This window comes from Peromyscus eremicus, chromosome 15 (assembly GCF_949786415.1).
Source record: "Peromyscus eremicus chromosome 15, PerEre_H2_v1, whole genome shotgun sequence".
In the NCBI taxonomy this organism is placed as follows: domain Eukaryota; kingdom Metazoa; phylum Chordata; class Mammalia; order Rodentia; family Cricetidae; genus Peromyscus; species Peromyscus eremicus.
The window spans coordinates 21,233,771-21,254,111 of NC_081431.1; the positions used below are offsets into that span (position 1 = coordinate 21,233,771).

Sequence of the window (20,341 nt, forward strand, 5' to 3'; positions counted from 1 at the left end):
TAGCCTCCACTGATTGGTGTCATTTGTTCCCTGCCTTGGTGTAACAATAGTGCAGACAACGTCCACTGTCCTTAACAGAAAAAATCAGTCAGAAAACGATTGTTCTAGGCTCTGAAGCTACCAGAAGTCCAGAACTTTTCATAAGTTTTCAATGCTTCGGTATTGTCAGTGCTATATAGAAAGTTCAGTTCAGTTTTATAGAGATAGCCCATGATCTGATGTGTTTTCCCATAAAAGATGCCTAAAGGATTATTAATCACTGAAAGACGACAGCTTAGCTGTAATACACACAGCAAGTAATGGCAAATTACTTCCTATTTAGCTGAGTTTGGAGTTACATGTTTCTTGTAAATTTATGCTCTGGAAATTCATGGCCTGGGGACCATCAATAAATTAATGAATGCTTTGGAAAGTGCTTAAACAAAAGTAATTCATCACAGATCTTTCCCTATCCAGGAAATGTTCAACCAAGTTTGAGGAACAAGAGAATCTGACAAGAAAGGAAGGTGAGATGGCTGAGTGACTCACTTTTATCCCTTGGTGATTTCATCTTCATTAAAATGAGAGTAAGATTCCCAGTGGCCCACGTATGAATCTGTTGGATATAAAGGCTCAGTGTTGGGCTTTGTGCTTACTTATATTTGTAAGAAAAATAACTGAGTAAAGAGAAACTCTATTTTTGTGGGTTTTTTTTCTTGAAACTACATTAGTAACAGGAAATGAACTGTTCTGGTTTAGAAGCTGGGGAAATCGAAAGCTAAGAACACTGCTGGGTGGAGACCAATTTCATTACAACCCTCCCTAGGGAGACAGTAAGGGGTAAGACAGTTAGCACTGCTGAAGTTAGGAACTTACTTTAAACAGTTTCCTTGTCTTCCCTGTTATTTCGTAAATATTACATATTCTCAACATTTAATGAGATTTCAACACCCTGCTGTGTACTTTTTGAGAGATTTATCTTCCTACACGAGATAGACAAGCCCTATTTCCTGCCCTGTTGAAGATCTACAATCTGGACATTACTGAGACATTTCCAGAAGGTAAGTGCTGCCTCTCTTATATAAAGAGCAGATAGCTCTGTGAAATCCATAAGACACAGGGATCACTTGTGGTTCCTCCAGCGGAGGGTGGGGGAAGCAAGGATGGTTCCAGCTGCATTAAGGGCACTGAAGCCATGCAGCTGGAGTCTAATGCTTCATTCAGGAAGATGGCAGACATCTTTGTTTCTTCATCTCTGGGGATTGGGACAATAAAAGATGCATTTTGATTAACTGGAGATTGTAAAATAAACATTCTAAGTGTAGGTATGAGTAAATAGAAAGTGAGAAGAAGGCTTTAGTTGTCTTGGCTGGAGAGTACATGGAATCCTGGTGGCTGTGGAACATGACTGCATAAAGCACAAGGTAGTGATAAGAAAGTTACCGTGAAGTAGTATTGAGTGTAAATGCATCTGCACGTGGAGATGAATTATCTTGTAAAATCCTAATAGTACACAGCATGAAAGTCAACAGATATGTGTACTAAAATTTTTCTAAGATTCAGAACCACAGTTATTCAAATACAGTTTTCATAAGCATTTTAATACTTCTTTTTCTACCCATCACACAAGGTATTAAAAATAGTAATTAGTCACTGAGAGAAAATTTCTGTCATTGTGGAAGTTACTGGTTATATTTTATTTGTTTTGGTTTTTGATCATGAGATGTATGGATTAAAGGAGATTTAAATAGAAACATACTTCTATTGTCTACTTTTAGAATATTTTAAAGGCTGTCTGTGTCCCCTCACATAGTACTCCATGTGTACTTGAACTTCATAATTCAAATGTTGATTTCAGTATTGTACAAGTATTTGACCCATCCTGCTAAGTTTACCAGTTATATTGCTCAAAGTTCTAAATCTTTTACAGATGTTTTCACCTTATTCATTGAGTAATTAATACACTGTTGTGTTGACCACAAAACTGTTGGTTCTCATTCTGATCTTTTTCAAATTCACAGACTTGTGTGCTCTCACAGACACTGAATATATATGATGCATGCCTGTGTGTGGATATGTGCACTATATGAAAATATATTCCATGATTTTACTGTGAAGAACTGTGAAGAAACAAAATAATAACAAATAGCAGGCATAATCATTAGTAGCTAATTCCATAATTAGAACTATTATATCCTTCTAGGATGAGAAGGTTTATCATATTTGGTATTTGATCAGAGTTTTTACTTTCAAGTCTATTAAAGCTCCACTAATGCAGATAAACAGGATTGTCTTTAGTTTTAATTAATTTTGGATTTTTCCACTGTTAAGGTATGTTTTATTAACAACCTAGGGACACATTTCTTAAATTACATTTGACAGAAGTTTTCACTGGACTGATTAGGTCCTTCATTATGGGCTGGTAACCAGCAGGTTTCTGTTCTGCTTCTGCTCCCGCCATTTCACTGTGGGATGTGTCTATCTTACATCAACAGACTGTATGTTCTCTTCTGTCTGTCCCTCAACCATCTTATGAACTTCCTCTTTTACCTTCAAAAAATCAGGTCTTTATTTTGAAGCATATGTGTGCCTAGGCAAGTTTGCATTTTTCATTTTAGAAGAACTGTATTTTGTATTTTGTTTCTTTCTCACTTTTTTTTAGTTCTTTGAGAATTTCATACATTGTACTTAGTCCATATTCACCCCCTCCTACAACTCCCTCCAGATATACACTCCCTTCCCTACCCACCAAACTTTTTATCTCCTTTTTTTTAAAACCCATCAAGTAGAGTTTGTGATCAGCCAACCATGGGCCATGCCTTTAATAAGAATGATTCTCCCTCTCCCAGCAGCCATCAAATGACAAATATTCCTTAGCTGGTTATGGGAATTTGTGTCCACCTCCCTTTACTTCATGCTGGAATTTTGTTTGGCTTAAATTTGCACAAGTCTTATGATGTTCTACAATTACTCTGAGTTTATATGTGCAACTGCCCAGCTGTGTTTGGCAGACTGTATCCCTGTAGTCATCCACTATCTCTGGCTCTTAAATTTTTTTCTTCCCCCTCTTCTTCAAGGATTCCTAAGAAGAAGGGTAAGATTGGTGACTACTTTTCTTTACTGGTAGTATGAATAGCACCTCCCAGCACTATACAAGCTAACTAATGGGAATGTAACTTCAGGGTCACTACCAGCTGATGTCTCCATGTTCTATGACTTAAGTATGTGATGTCTTTATCGAGTTCTGGAAGGAAACCAAGAACATTGGCAATGGCTTGTAGTGTGTGCATGTGTGCATGTATGTTTGAGAGGCGCTATCATGGGACCTCACTGATCAACAACTCCAAACAAAGTAACATTTTATTGACACTAGGATATTCATTTGTTAGCTCCTGGTATCTAGTAGGATCATTGTTATTCATTAATGGAGAATAATTCCATTTAAACAATTTTATATATGAATATGTACATATTTTATGAAGTATATACAGTAGCAGTTTTCCATATGACTTTTTGAAAAGTCATTAGAATTGTAATTCTAATCAAAAATTCCCTCCACAATCTGCCCCACATTCTCCAATTGCACTTAACCATATTGTTCCAGTATTCCACTTTACACCTTTATACCACTTCATTCTGTCCCCTCTCACTTGAAAGCATCTCTTTTAAATCCTAATTTCCCTTCATTGTTCCCCAGGGGCTCATGCAAATACAGTATAAAACATAGTTCCATGTTTTAAAATCCCACATTCTTTAAATTTTTCAACACTTTATAGAAATCCAAAGTCCTTTTAAAAATCCTGGGTATCCTAAATGTAAATATAGACTCCTGTAAAATAAAAAGTGAGGCACATATTTCTAATTTCAAAAGGATAGAACTTGGGCAGAGGAACAATAATACAAAGATAAAAATAAAATCCAGCAGTGCAAATCTAAATTCTGTAGTTCAATGATCCTGCTTGTAGATTGGTTAGGAGGCTCCCACAACACAAAACAATGTCTCAGTATTACAACAGAGCAGAGACTCCTCATTTTCCTCAACAGAATAGTAATTAAGGCAAAGTTATTTCAGGTCCTTGGTCTGACTACATGTTCAGAACTTCCCGTTTTCAAGGTTTCCATATTGTCATGAAATAGGCCCACTACCTTTATCACTAAGTAATTGAGAAACACTATGCATTCAGTAACTGAGTCACCTAAGGAAGAACAGTTTTGCTATAGACCAGAGAGCAGCAGCTAATGCCAAATTCCTTTCTATTAATTGAAGGCAAAATGTGCAAGATAATGGTTAAACAATCTTCTGGCTTAGTAACTAATGAAAATTAAGGAAATGCTTTAATAAGCGCTTAAACTAAGAGTACCTGCATCAGTGATGATCATCTATCCAGGAAACACATTCTGTTCTTTGTGACAATAGAACTGGCTGAATTCTTCTCCTGCCACCTCCACCTTTTGAGGAAAAGAGGAGGTGTCTGGTTGGCTCACACATTCCCCTTAATAAATTACCTTTATTCAAAGGAATGTGCTTCTCAGTGACCCAAGGAAAGTGTGTTAGACATGAAGAGTTAACCTTGGATCATCCACCTATGACGACATGTCTATGAAGACATGTAAGAAGAACAGCTAAGCACAGAAGACCTTTGTTTTTCAGTGTAGGGAGGTGTATACAAGATGGAAACCCTTCAATCACACTAGCCAGGAAAACCAATGGGAGGAGGCTTCACTTTTGCAGCCTTTCTCTCCCCAGAGAGAGCACAGTGCAAGACACTCAGGGTTGCACCACTTGAGTCAAATTGAAATGACTCTGACCAGTGTCGTTCTTCCTGTCTTTTAAACTACTTCGTGTTCTTGACAGTTCAGGGCTTGCAACATCTCTGTCCAATCTAGAGAGATTTGCCTTCTTACACAAATGAAACTAGCCCTGCTTCTTGCCTTGCAGACCAACTAGGATCTGGACACTGCTGAAGAAATTTCCAAGAAGGTTAGTCTTGCCACTCCTTTGAAGAGTTGAGAGCTCTGTGGAACCCACAAGGTCACAGGGGAAATCAGTGCTGCTTCCTTCAGAGGAGAGTGGAGGGATCAGGGCTGGTGCCAGCTGCTCTCAGGGCAGTGAACCCACAGCAGCTAGGTTCTGATGCTTTGCTAAGGGAGATGGCAGACATCCTTTTTTACATCCTTATGGGGATTGAGCCATCAAATATGCATTTTGATTATGGCAGATAATAAAATAACTTTCTAAGTGTAAGTGTGAGTACACGGAACTGAGGAGAAGGCTTTAGTTATTTTGGCTGTTGAGTGTCAAGGAACTTGTTGGCTGTGGCAATCAACTAGGTAAATGATAGGATAGTGACATCAAGAAATTACTGTGAAATAATATTAAGTGAAAATATATCAGGACATGGAGCTACACTGTAGTATTCTGATATTGCCCAGAATGAGACACAATGGACATGTATAGTACAATGTCCACGGATTCAAGTTATTCAAGTACTTTTTCTTAATCATCCATGGCTATCCTTATCATTATCTTTTACGTCAGCATTATCTCTGTCACAGTGAGTTAGTTTCTGTCATCTCGAAAGTTGTTTGTTTTCTTTAGTTTTACATTGTTTGCATTTGTTTCTTATTTCTGGTGCAAAATGTAGGGAGCTGAGTGAGAGTTAATTAGAAGTATATCTCTATTGCCTACTTCTAGAATACTTTAAAGGCTTTCAAGTACCCTTTAGAGTTCTTAATATGTACTTTAGCAGAATATTGTAGAAGTTGATTTCAGATATATATGTAAGGTTATCTCTCTTAGTGTATCATTTATGTTTCTCAAACATTCTAATTTTGTTACAGATGTTTATATCTTCTTAATTTAGGAATTGAGAAATATACTGCTGTATCTATCAAAATATTTTGGGTTTTCTTAATTTCACAGATGAGTATGCTCTTTCACATACACATGAATAGGGTATGTGTGCATCTGTACATTTAGGTCAAAACATATTCTGTGTTGCTACTTATTATTGTCCTATCAAGAGACATTAAATATAAATATATACCGTACACTATTATTGGTATATAAAACCAACATTTAAAGTATTATTTCTTTCTAAGGGTATATTCTTATTGTTTTTTTTTTTTTGTCAACTTGACACAAGATAAAATTATGTGGAAAGAGATACCTGAGTTGAGAAAATGCTGTCTTCAAAATTGTCTATAAGAAAGTGTGTAGGGCATATGATTGATTAATGATTGATATGAGTGTGTAACCCATTGGGGGCAGTGCCACTCATACGCAGGTCATCCTGACTACTGAGGAAGCCATGAAGATCAAGCCAGTAACCAGTGTTTCCCATTGCTTCTGCTTCAGTTCCTACCTCCAGGTTCCTTAAGTACCTTCTCTGACTTCTTTCAATAAAGGATTATGATGTGGAAATGTAAAATGACATGACCCCTTTCTTTCCAAGTTGTTTTTGGTCATGGTGTTTTATCCCAGCAACAGAATCTATAACTAAGAGAAAAATTGATACTGGGTTTCTGGGGTATTATTGTGACACACCTGACTGTGTTTTAGGAAGGATTATGAAAGAACTTTGTAACTTTGAGAGTAAAAGCTATTGAGTGCTTAGAGATTAATGAACTATTATGGTAATTTACAAGATAATTCAGAGGGCAGTGCAGATGATGGGGGCCTGGCAAGGAAGTTTCAGAAGGAAGGTTGAGAGTGCCCTAAAGAATCTACAGATGACACTGAACTTTTTCAACTACAAATCTGTGATTCTGGTCAGCTGGGACTCAAGAATTGGCTGTGATTAAGAAGAGACCAGCATTATTGAGGTATAATCTGGGAAATGTCTTCTCTCTCTCAATACACAGAAGCAGAAGCTGTGGTCTGGAGGGGAACAAGGGTATATCTTGTGCTGACAGACAAACTATGCAATGTGAAAGACTCACCCAAGTGGTCCTAGTTTGGGAGGCAAAATGAGATCATAAGGAATAGCTGAGGCTTGTCACTGTGAAAGGCAATGAAAGATCATTGGTGAAGACACAAACCAGGAGCATAGGGACCCCAGCATTTTTGAGATGTCAGTACCATGGGATGACACTAAAGATGTGTGTGGAGAGAGGTAATCTAAGCACAGGAGAACCACTGTGTGTGTTTGAATGGAAGAGCAGGAGAAATGGAGCTGCCAAGGCCCTTAGCATACCAGAGAATCCTTTTACACTATAGAATTTGATTTTACTTTGATTTGAATGAAATTATAACCTGTTTTTTCCAACTTGGAAAAACAATGTAGGTAACTGATTTTTTTTATTTTGTAAGAGCTCACAGTTGAGATACTTTGAATTTTTAAAGACTTTGGAATTTTAGAGAGACTTGGAGAATATTTTAGAGAGGCTTTGACATTTGGAAGAGACTTTAGGTGTTTAAAAGAAACTGAACATTTCAAGTCTTTAGCTTTTCAGGACTGAGGATGGACACGTACTGATACCAGAATCTAGTGGGCATAGATTGGCATTGATGCATGTATACTATGTTGTGTAATACTGGAAATTCTACTGAAGTTTGGATGATTAGTCCAAATTCAAAACAATAACACTTCAATAACAAAATGAGGGTTCTCATATAAATGGAACCCATAAAAATTACACAAGTCTTTGTCATCACATATCTGGTTATATTTGAAACAGTTGTGTTTTCACTAACACCAACCCAAATAAAAGCTTTCTATTTTCATTTTCCCTGGGCCGGGAGATCAGTATTGTATGAAAATTAGAATGCTGCTCTGAAGAAGGTAGTTTCATTGTTGACAATCAACTTCAATCTCCTCCTTAAATATATAAATGATCTATTTTTTAATGTCTTACGTCTTACAGAGTATGTCTTTCTCTTAATACTCTTTATCTTCCCTATCATGTGTCCTTGTGTGGATATTCTATTTAACCTTGGATTTCTTTAGCATGGAGGATGTTCAATTTTTCTCCAAAAAAAGGGGAAGCAATTGACACACCTAGATATTTAATATCCAGTTAAACTGAGGTCATACAGGCATGATTTCAAAACTAAAGTACCAAAAAATTGAATTAGATTATTGGACTCATTCCATTCTCTGAAGATCATCACAGAAGTATTTAAAATGTGAATGAACTGCAGAGCAGAACACTCTCTCCATGGGGAAATTTTGGAAAATTCCAGAAAGACAATTTTTTCTTGCTTCTAATTTTCTAATTTTTGTTATTAATTCCTTACAAATTTCTGTGATGAGGTTTGAAAGACCTGTGGACATAATAATAAGTTTAATTCTACTCCTATTTGACAGCATAAAATTAGGATGTTCTCCATTAGGGACTATGAGTAGTCCATTTGCAGGTTTCAGTCTCAGTAATGGTGCCAGGTAGGGGTTTCCACTCATACAGGCCTTAGACCAAATCACAAAATGGATGGTTAACCCCACAACATTGATGCCACTGCTGCACCAGTGAGCATGTTGTCAGACGGGTTCTTACTCTACCTGCAGGCATCCACAACTGAGTAAAGTTAATGATTATTTTGTTACTCCAGTACTGTGCCTAGTACTTTCCAGAATTGGAAAATCTAGTCAGTAGGGATGAAGCCTCCAGGTGAGTATCAAGTTGATTTCTCCATGTTCTGTGACTCAAGAATGTGGTGTCTTCTGCAATAGAGTCTTACCATAAAGTTGTGGAATGTTATCCAAGAGCATTGTCAATAGGCTATATGTTGGGGGGTCTATGAGAACTGACTGGCCAATAACTTCAAGAGAGCAAATTCACTCCTAGCACTGGGCTTTTTGTTAACCTGTGGTGTCTAGTAGAAACATTGTTGTCCATTATACAGTAACTTCACATGAATTTTTTTTCTTAAATATTTTTCTTTTCAAGACAGAGTTTCACCATGTAGTTTTGGTGCCTTTCCTGGATCTTGCTCTGTAGACCAGATTGGCCTCCAACTCGCAGAGATTTACCTGGCTCTGCCTCCTAAGTGCTGGGATTAAAGGTGTGCACCACCACCGCCAAGCTTCATGTGAATTCTTGATATATAGATATTTAGATAGCTAGAAATAGAGGGGAGAAGATAGAAGATAGATAGAAGATTTTATATATGGAAACTTCTATAGTAATAGGTTTCTCACTTTGTTTTTGAAACTTAATTAGTGTTAGTTACTCCTCTCTATTTCTTCTACAATCATATCCTTTCATCACACACCCCACTTAACTCTAAAGTTTGCAAAGTTTATGAAAAGTACACAGAGAAAGAAATGTGAGAATGGCTTTCTAAACAATGAAAAAGAAATTAGACATACCATAAACCTTGACAATAGGAGTATATTTTATATTTTGAAGCATATGATCTCAGGAGTAAAAATAAACTTAAATGGAAGAGTGCCAATTATTCAAGGTCTTCCAATACATATTAGGAGGAAGGAATATTTTTTAATAAATTAGGAAACCGTTAAAAGGTCTGGGGAGGATTTAAACATAATGTGGAGGTAGAAAATTGTGTCTATGAACAAATAAGAACAACTGAGTCAATCCTGAAAGGATAAAAATCAAGAAACTACAGACACAATTCCATCCAATAAACACTAAGGTGTTGCTCTGTAAAGTATGTAGATGTTGGAGAAATTGACAGTGATATGAGCATAAAGAACCCAAAGATCACAATCCAAGCCCAGGAGAGACAGGATGCTAATGAGGGTGTTTGATGGAAAATTTAGTGGACAAGGGTCAGTGGCTCAGCATGGTCATGTGACGTCAGTCATTGTTCATCCAGCTACACTGTAGTTGGATGCAATCCATTTGTGTATAGATCGCTTTAGAATGGGAAAAATCAGAAATTCACAGGTAGATATCTAGGGACAGGTGTAGTGGGCAGCCGTTCCAGCTTTGACCTGGAAGCACCTTTTGAAATGATCTTTGTAACATGCCATTTACCCACACTCTAGACTTCCCTGGATTTTAGTATGTGTTTCTTGCTTGATATTGTTCGCATTGGTTGTAGTTCCATTGTATCTAGGTCATTATCCCTCATTACTCGTGAACAATATTTGATAACCATTCCTTTGTATATAGTCTTGTATTAGGTTAGAACTTTCTTATTTAGACAAAAGGGGGAGATGTGGTGGGTAGCCATTCCAGCTTTGACCTGGAAGCTCCAACCCCCATTGAGGCTTCGGTAATGGTCACACCTACAAAGCGAGGCTGAGAGAAGACGCTGAAGACCCGGGATCCAGATGCATGGGCTCTCTTAGTTCCTGGACCCTGGACGCTAGAGGTAGACCAAGCAGAGTTCTCCAGAGAACACTGCTGGACTGTGCCACGCCTTTCACAGACTCTGTAAACTATCCATTCACTTGTAGGTTACCCCACAAAATAAACCTCCCTTTTAACTATGTGGAGTGGCCTTAATAATTTCACCAATAGACAGGCTCCAGAACCAACCAAGAATGGAAAAGGGATTCAGGATATAAACACTCATAGCCCAGACTCTAAACACTGCAACAATTACTGATTCCAACTTTTTTCTTCCACCACAACTGCCACTGGTCTAAGTCACCTAACAGGGCTAATGGGGAAGAATATCTTAGACTTGTTTATTAATACAGAAGTTCTACATCCAGTCTTCACCGTGGCACAGCTGGTATTTAACTCAGTTTTTCTCTCACATGCAGTTATGGACATTATCAATTGCAGTCATTCACTCACACAGGAATATGAATGTTTTGGAATTGTCTGTATATGTTTGTAATCCTATGTCCATTTTCATCTTTTAGGATTGTCCATAATTTTAGAGATAATGAGTGAATACAAGACAATTGTTCTTCAACAAGGGTTAGAGGATGTGGATGTGGATGACTACCAGTTTAGGAAAATCAAGTCCTTACTAAGACAAGAACTAAAGCTAACAAAAAAGATGCAAGATGACTATGACAAAATTCAGATAGCTGACCTGATGGAGGACACATTCCCAAAAGATGCTGGACTGAACAAGCTGATAGAAGTGTGTCAAAGAATTAAAGAACTTGAAAACCTTGCTAAAAGGCTTAGAACAGAGAGAGCAAAAGGTAACATGGGAACACCTTGGACACTCATCCCTTTTCTTCCCTCCCTAAACTTTCTGGCTTCCTGTAGCAATCAGAGCTGATATGTTGCTTTACCACTGTGTGCCTTAGACATTATGGGGGTTGAAGAGTTTCAGATGTCAACAAGTTGATTTCAAGAAATGCTTTCTCACAAAGAAATATGGTATATTTCAGAATAAACTTCTTTTACATTGGAGGTAAATAAAGTAAGAAGCAGTTGTTGACATAGATTAGAATACCCAACATGGTAGTGAAACCATAAAATGATAAAAGGAAACAACAAAAAAATCATTTAAAGCATATAAATACACTAAATTTAATACTCAACAATCTTACCCGTTCATTAATATCTTTTCTGCTAACAAATATTATCTAATATTTAAGTAGAAGTCTGCATCTTAAAGATGTGAAGAAGCTTCTCTTTATAAAGTCACTGGATTTAAAAAGTACTAGATATACGGGTACACAACTCTGACCCCAGCATGTAGCATAATGAAGATCTGAAACTGCAATTTACATTGCAAAGTTTATATCAGATTTCCTTTCATTGCTTTCTATGATTTGAGAGTATTATACACAAAACATGACTAGTCAGTGTGATAAAAATTTGGATTTTTTGGAGAATGGAAATGAGAAAAGCTTAGCTGATGGACACGGGTTCAAGGACAGGAAGGATTTTCTCATTTTAGAGGAGACAAGTAATGAAAACATCAAGTAGTGGAGACTGTGTCCAAGGCTGTGCCTTTAGTGGTGTGCCCCCACAGTAAACTAATAGAATAAACATAGATATGAATGCAATGGAGAGAAAATGGCAGGAAAACTAGATGGTTCCAAGTTCTCTGTGTTGGTTTATTGGGCTCTTTCTTCATGCATTTGTTGTGATAAAAATTATACCCATTCTAGTAAAAGGAAAATCCCCACTGAGAAAAAGGAAGCAAGAAGCAGGCTCTGATACACCCACATCGACTACCAGCAACACCGTAGCATCTGATGGAGGAGAAACTCCCACAGCTCAGGTGAGCTTGAGGAACAGCAGCGGGCTGGCAGTCCACAGAGGGGTCAGCAGTGCCTCTTCCCCACTCTGTCCATCAAGGACTCATTGCTTTATTAGTTTATTGTCAAGCTTTATTGAAACTCATGGTAAGTGGTCATGCAGCATAATATGTGTTCACTCCTACTAGAAAGCCGTGAACTTTAAAATCAGCTAGAACAATGGTGTTTATGTTTCCCCACCATAGTTTTCAAATTCAAATTCTATTATGTCCTACCAAAAGGTATGTCAGAAAAAAATGTGTATATAACTTTCCCCCCTCTCTTTATTTATTTAAACCAGTTATGCACACATTTTATGACTATTTATGATCGTATTTTAGACCTGGTGAGAGGGTTCATGTTCATCCTTCGAGTTCCCAGCATACTCAGGCATAATAAATCTACTACCTAATAATAAAGATGCATTCTGTTCACTTGATACTGAGACTCATTAACAGGCCAATGGATATATTTTCAGAAAAGAAAAAGTATTAATAAAGAAAAGACTGGAGCAAAAAGGACCAAGCAGTCTGAAGGACCAGATCACCCTCCCTGTCCTGAGGAATCGACAGCCAGCTGCCAGTCCCCAGTGCTCCAGGTCTCATCTTCAGCTTCATCCAACATGCCTTTGGCTAAGGTACTAGTTTTCTGCCTCATATCCAAATATCAGAATCAGATCTTGATGTTCTGACCATGTCATGCACTTATCACTGAGATTTAATTAATTAAAAATACACAGAGGTTGATTATGATATAGATCATCATACAAAGACAGAAACAGGCATAGAAATATAGGTGATACAAATAGAATTTTCTGTACCATAATCTTGTGTTGCCCTGGGAAAACTTGATGAATTTGGCATTTCTTCTGACAATAAGGCTTGTGTTAGTCCCTGACAGGGAGAGAGGTGAATATTCTAGCACACACAAGTTTCAGTAGGAATGGGCTTTATTTCTTCTCTCTTGCACTATCACATATCTCTTCCTTTTATACGACTAACCTGCTAATAACTTTTCTTCAACACCAATCAGGGCTACTTCTTTCTTCAGAATTTTTGTCACACTATATTTTCACTCCAGCTCAAAAGCATGTAAGTATCCAAACACATCCATCTTCTGAATTTTAATGTTAGTATCTTGCTCTATCCTAAATACATACTCCCAGAAGCCCTATCCACACTAGGTTAAAAATGGATAGTGCTTACTTGAGTTAAAGATACTTGTTTTATTACCAGTTTTGACACATAACTAATGTTTTCCCCCATTTTACTGTGTATTGTAAGATTATGGTTGTCCTATTTTTCTATAGATACTTACAGACCTGAAATTTCCAGAAGTGTAGAAGTGAGAATCAGCACAACTAAGAAGGAAAGATGAGAGCTGTCCATATCAGTTAAGGCTCTGATAGGTGTCTTGTGAGACTGAGATGTCACAAAACAAAGTGATAACATAGGTGAAAAGGGGGTAATCAACCACTTTTTGACTGAATTTAAGGCTCACTCCATGAGATGGAACCCATAACTGACATTACCAAGGCAGCCAAGAATCTGAGACTAGGTAGGCCATGGGCCTGTGAGAAACCTACTACTCTTTATTATTCTGTTAAAGGAACATAGTAATACTATGACTCTTAATGACATGCTGTCATATTTATAGAGCGGTGCCTCATTCACCTTTCATTAGACAAGCTTCTTCTTGCCATAGATGGAAATTAACACAGAGACCCACAACTGGCTAATGTGCAGATAGTGAGTGACTTTAGAGTATTCATCCCTCAGTTGGTTGTCTTCATCAAATCACTCTCCTCAAGACTCAGGATCTATGTGGAAGGGGAGGATGGAAGAGTGTAAGGGCCAGAGCTGGTGCCTGACTCCAAGGATACAGTGTCTTTCAGACAAACAGGACTGATGCACATATGAACTCAGAGACCATGGCGGCACACATTAAAAAAGCACAGATTCAAGCCACCTGGGGTCCCAGAACTGAGAGGAGGAAGTGGACAAAAAGTCCCAACCCTAACCAAGAAGCTATTTTCAGCTGATATCTACTAACAAAGGGAAAAATCAGTTTTCTCCAATAAACACTGTCCACCACAGTCTGAGCAGGCCCCATGCCCGGGAGAGGTTGGCCAACACAATAAGACTGTGTGTGGGTGCGGGGTGGGGGATGGTTTTTACTTTTTATTGTTTGGGAATTTTCTTTCTGTTTTGCTTGGTTTTATTTTCCATCTTTTCATTTTGTTTTAGTTTTTGAGAGTGAGAGAAGGAACACAAAGTTGAATGGGGAGGGAGGAGGATCTGGGAGGCGTAGGGGGAGGGGAATCATGATCAATACATATTATATAAAAAGGTTTTAAGTAAAAATAATAGAAAAATACCAATTCTGGGAGAAAAATACATAGTGAGGAAAATTAAAGAATTTTTGGAAATTCAAGAGGAGTCAATTCATGAGAAACTGAGAGCAAAAGGAAGTGAGCTACAACTGATTATTTCATCTTTACTCTTCCTGGGTCAGGCTACTTTCACTTTGGACTGTCAAGTATTTCTCCAGTATCAAGTCAATGTTATTCTCATGACACATGAAAAATGAGATGATTGATGCCTCTTTTTTTTTCTGAGTTCTCATTGAAAGAATAAATGATTTGTCACAGAAGGAAAACCACAACATCAGCATCCATTCTCTGGACTCACCCTTTCCTCTCTCTATCCCTCTTTCCTTACCCCCTCCTCCTTTTTTTCTCACTTGAGGAAATATAGTCAGCCAGTTAGGCAAAAACAGAAGCAATTTTTACTCACTGCAAACTTTACCATTCATGTAATTTAAAGGTTTTTCTTAGTATTTTTCAGATAGTTTTGTAATTACATGGAAAAATTTCTAGTGTAACATCTTACAATAGCTATTACTTTATTACTTGTTTTTCCAATTAAACATATCAGGACTATCTTTCAAGTCCCTAAGTTAAAATGAATAGAATATTCAGTGACTACATCAGTATTTATGTTTCTTTTTTAAATAATTCATTTTAGATTGAATATCTACTACCATAATCTCAGTACCACTTTCAGTGATTATCCTTAAAATGGGTGCATTAAGGATCATTTTGAGGACTTCATAATAACCCACTATTTTATCTTATGCATATCCTATAACTTTATTATTAATTTAAATCTAGTCGTTGCTACTGTTTACTTATACAACCATCACTACCACTAACTATATTGCTTTTTGATTTTTATGTTGTACTACTTGGTTACACTGATGAAAAAATCAGATTCAAGTCAACTCTAATCACTCATAGGTGATGACTGTTTGTGACATGATAACTTGTATTATTTTCTTTCACTTGGGTCTGTGGAGACAACAACACTTACACTCAAATCTATGAAGTTCATAGCTTTTCATACTCTGTCTTAGAGTTAGGCAATCTTCCCTTTATTGAAATACTCTGTTGAAACCCATTGAGCTCAGAACACCGTGTAGAAAAGTGATTAGATGCCTATCACTATCTCTCTGGATTTCCAAATCCCTGCTGTTGAGGAAAACTCTCCATCCACTCTATCCATGCGTAAGGACATGGCTCTAACCATAGTAACTAACTGTACTTGATCCCATTTAAAAGAGGTGCCTGAGGGCAGGCTCACGTTGGTTTTGATCATTTAATTATAGCAGATTGGTATATCCAGAGGAGATATACTGTAATTTGTACCCTCAGAGTAATCCCAGATAGTTCAGTGGTAACTAGAGTCCTATGTCATCTGTATGATTTATACTTACCATTCTATATTATCAACAATATTTAACTTTCCCCTTTTATATTCTTTGGCCATAAAAGTAAAGGATATATTTGAATTAATTATAATTTCACTTAAGTACTTCAAAAATTGCTCTCAAATTCTTGTTCTGTGTTCATGCTGAACATCTTGCTTCCTGTTAGAACAAATCCTCTTATTTTAGTGAGAGTGTTCAAACTTCTGTGGCTGAAGCCCACTGCTTTCATTCATTAGCCTTTTGGACAATGAAAGAGTTCTTCTTTAGCTTATTCATAGTGATATAAATACATAAAAATTGTTAGAACCAATCTGGAGATTGTGATTTATTTTATGTGAAGGATAAATTATATTTGCTGGTAAACTTACATGTTTATATCCCTGTGTTCGTCCAACTCAGAACCAAAAGACACAGATCCAAACTCAGAGCATTGCCAGAGGTGCTGTTCTCCAAAAGGACGCCATGACAGTGATGGTGCTCAATGCAATAAACCCATTTGTATATGAGTCATCAGAACACGAAGTAAAGAAAATGTTTCACGCCACAGTGGCCACTGTGAATGAGTATTTCCATGTGAAAGTTTTCAACATCAACCTAAAAGAGAAGTTCACAAAAAGAAATATCATTGTCATCTCCAATTACATCAAGTTCAAAGGAATCCTGGTGATAAATGAAGCTTCAACTGTGTGTGATGCTGGTCCTGACCAAAAGATTGAAGTCCCCAAACGTCTTATCAAAAGAGCAAATGAAACTCCCAAGATCTGTCATATTCACAAGGGTGTAGCTGGAACGCTATTTTATGGGTTGTTTACATTACACAAGGTAATGCCTGAAAACTTGTCTTATAATTTTTCTACACAAACACCTGGAATCAAATATGATAACTTTCCAGTCACAGCTTAATGGCAATACTGTAAAACAGAACCCTACCTCGGCTAGGGATAGAAGGTGAAATCATTCCACCATGTATTAGAGAATAAGAGTGGGTGACCCTTTCACAGCCTACTTCTTAAGATATCTCTGAAATAGCTCTCTGAAAATGACTTACCAACAAATTTTATTTTGCTAGTTACAATTCCTACTCTCAGCCACAATGAGAAGGAATGGTTCAGGACACAGGTCAGGGGCATGCCAACTGTCTCAATTTTTTAAGCAATACCACTACTATATAATACTTATTATTTTCTTTCTATACACTATTTCTATAGCTTCCCTGAACAAGGGTGAATATTTATTGTGATATGCATTTGTAGTAATAAATAGATTGACTGGCATCCTCACAAATCCAAAAACATTCAGTATAATGAATTCACTATCTCTGCAGATAGTTGTTTAACCACTTAATTATTACTCTTGTATCTTATTCAATTATCTTATTATTTCTGAAGACCTTAGCAACTAAGAACTACTGTATTAAATGACCTTTGGAAGGAAAGTAAATCTAGTTTTCTCGTTTACAAGTGAAAATATATACAGACATCTCATTGGTGCATCAATCCCCAAATTCAGGGTAGTAGGATTCAGTTTTTAAAAAAAAATGACAACCTTGGTGAGCTCAGCAAATATTTTATAACGTTGACAACTTTAAGCCTCTTTAAATCTTCTTTTAAAAGCTCCTTCACTGTAAACACCTACTTTATAGCACGCTCTTTAGAGACTATGCTTATGAACACAATACAGTGAATTGTGAAGCTCATACACTACGAATTGGGGGACATTGACTTACTTGAATACAACACTAGAAAGAGGTAAGTAAATAGAGAAGGCCTAAATGAATGAATTGCTGGGATCTTACCTGTCTGTAGATTTCCCTTTAAACTATTGAATGAATGGAAATGGGAGCAAATTCTCATTCATCCCTTTATAAGCAGAAGACATAAAGATGGTTGCCCGAAGTTCTGATTCCTGAGATAAAACAGGGTTGTTTATGGAGAATCCAGACTGGTGAGGAAGAGGGAGTAGTGAAAAACAGGAAGAGCATTTATTGTCCTAACATTTCCAGGCACAAATCTAGATAACAAAAGTAAATCATTGCAGGGATAAGAGAAAATTCTTTGGGAAGACGTCAGTGAAAATACCTGTATGCCTGTGTCTGTAACAGATTTCATATTTTCCTGTGATTTTTGTCATAAAATGTCTTTTTTGAATGTATAACAACTGTGAATATGATGACTTTCAGAAAAGGAATGTTAATTTTACTTTTGCAGAAAACGGTGAACTCAAAGAACACAATCTATGAAGTAAAAGATGATTCAGGAAATATAGAAGTTGTAGGGAATGGAAAATGGTACAACATCAACTGTGAGGAAGGAGATAAACTTCAACTCTTCTGCTTTCAACTGAAAACAATTGACAAGCAACTGAAGTTGATGTGTGGTGATCACAGTTTCATTAAGGTAGGAAAAAGACAGGGAACAGATTAACCAAAGAGGAAATTGACATATTTTTTTAGGACTCCAAACATGAAATTTTCATTATGTTACATAGGTAATTATGTCTGTGGAGTACAGAATTCAGATGATGTCTTTATACCCATTTCTATGGGGAAGATTTTTTAAAAAATGGATATTGAAGAAATAATTCAAAGAATATTGTATATATGTAAAGTAACAAGATGCATAAAGAAGTTAGACTGACATAGAAATACATTTGAATAGAGATCAAGAGCAAGAGTTTTGATTTGAATGCCAGCTTTAACAATTAGGAGTTGGCTGACATTGGGGAAAGTTTAACTCTTAAACTGGATTTTAAGGGAAGAAATGCTTATACATTTATGAGTTATCACAGTGTTTAGCACTTCATAGGAAATGAGTAGGTACTACTTTCCTAAATGGGTCTAGGAAATAGAAATGGCATAAAAACATACTTAAGAATGGATCAACACTATTAATTTCACTACATATGGAAATATCCAACCTACTCAAAGTCATGTTGAGTATGAAGAGCCTTCTCTTCAAGGAACACATAGTTGGAAAAGGGTAGCTCAAAATAAGGTAATACAATGAAGAAGATGAAGCAGAGAAGATCAATAGCCTTTGAGAGGGCAAAAGGTCATGTAAGGCCCTTGAGGGCAATAGGCAAGGATGGGTGACTGGAGAGATATAAACAATGCTTTAGCTCAATTGCTAGGATCTTATAGTATCTCTCTCTGTCTCCTTCCAGGTCACCAAGGCTAGGAGAAAAAAGAAAATACCCACTACCCATTTGAACCCAAAAGATGAAGAAGAAAGCAGCTACCCACTAAATCAATTCAGTGCTTCTAACAGTGAATTTTTTAAAATAGAGACACCAAGCAATTGGTAATAAACAACAGCTTTAGTAGTACATCCAAGCATTTAACAGTTTCCATATCTGATTTGTGATTACGTATTTTCATTTTCAAAATTTCTTATTGTTCTCTTTTGCTATGAAAGTAACACTTGATCTTAAATTCTCAAGTGTAGAAATAATAATTTTTTTAAAAGGATGGGGGAAAGGCTGGGTTGTGGGAGAAGGGAGGGGAGGGTGTCTGTAGCTGGTATGTAAAATGAATAGAAAATTTCTTAATAAAAAAAAGAAGAAAAAATGATACCATCATTCAGACAAAGAAGCTGTCCACAGTATGGGGAAAGACTTTTGCCAACTGCACTGCTGGTGGAGGGCTAATATCCCAAACCTATAAAGAACTCAAAAATCTAGAAAACCAAGAAAACAAATAGCCCAATCGGGAAATGGGGTGAAGAACAAAGCAGAGAACACTCAAAAGAGGACACTCAAATGACTGAGAAACACTTAAAGAAATGTTCAACATCCTCAGTCATCAGGGAATGCAAATCAAAACTATTTTGAGATTTCATCTGAAACCTGTCTGAACAGCTAAGATCGGGAGAACAAGGAACAGCCCATGCTGGTGAGGCTGTGGAGGAAAGAGAACAGGCACCCATTGCTGCTGGAGTGCCAACTCGTACAGCTTCTGCCAGTCTCCTTGAAGCATTGTAAATGCAGTTCACTTTTTTTTCTGATTTTATCTAAGAAGCTTTTTCCAGGCTCAACACCATAAGATTGTACGTTTCGCTCTCTTTAGAAAGTTTGTGGTTTAGCTCTTTTCTTTTTAGCCTGTTATCTGATTTTTTCCTTATTTTTAAGATGTGAAATGGGATTTATAGTACTATGAATATAGAATTTGTCCCATTAAAATGATTTTTCTTGGAAAAATATGCTTGAATAAACTCTCCTTTTTCCACTTACTTGCTTCTTACTTTGGTCCAAAAGCAGCTTTCTAGATTACTTATTGTTTTTGAACAGCAGTTCCTCTGTATTTTAAATGCAAAACCATACTGAAAAATTGATTGTCTTTACAAAATAATAGACAAAATATTATAGTTTTCAATATTTCATGATATGGAAATCAACATATTTGACACTCCCATACCTTAAAAACATGCATATAGATAATAGCTTTTAAAACCATTTTCCAACATTATCCAGTGCAA

At 36.8% G+C, this 20,341-nt stretch overlaps 1 protein-coding gene across 1 annotated transcript; it reads left to right on the plus strand.

Moving 5' to 3' along the window:
• Positions 1 to 785: 785 nt before the first annotated feature.
• Positions 786 to 20,001, plus strand: LOC131925766 (interferon-activable protein 205-A-like). The gene is made up of 7 exons (XM_059281119.1): positions 786 to 1,040; positions 10,761 to 11,051; positions 11,973 to 12,085; positions 12,580 to 12,738; positions 16,269 to 16,691; positions 18,077 to 18,265; positions 19,032 to 20,001. The coding sequence occupies exons 2-7, from the start codon at positions 10,784 to 10,786 to the stop codon at positions 19,170 to 19,172; spliced, it is 1,293 nt and encodes a 430-aa protein (XP_059137102.1). The 5' UTR covers positions 786 to 1,040; positions 10,761 to 10,783; the 3' UTR covers positions 19,173 to 20,001.
• The last annotated feature ends 340 nt before the right edge of the window (positions 20,002 to 20,341 follow it).

What these genes read in the sequence shown, in the direction of transcription:
- LOC131925766 (XM_059281119.1), top strand. Translation starts at nt 10,784, where the DNA reads ATGAGTGAATACAAGACAATTGTTCTTCAACAAGGGTTAGAGGATGTG. An exon ending in TAGAACAGAGAGAGCAAAAG is followed by an intron (nt 11,052 to 11,972) that starts GTAACATGGGAA and finishes TACCCATTCTAG; the next exon opens with TAAAAGGAAAATCCCCACTG. An exon ending in GAGAAACTCCCACAGCTCAG is followed by an intron (nt 12,086 to 12,579) that starts GTGAGCTTGAGG and finishes ATATATTTTCAG; the next exon opens with AAAAGAAAAAGTATTAATAA.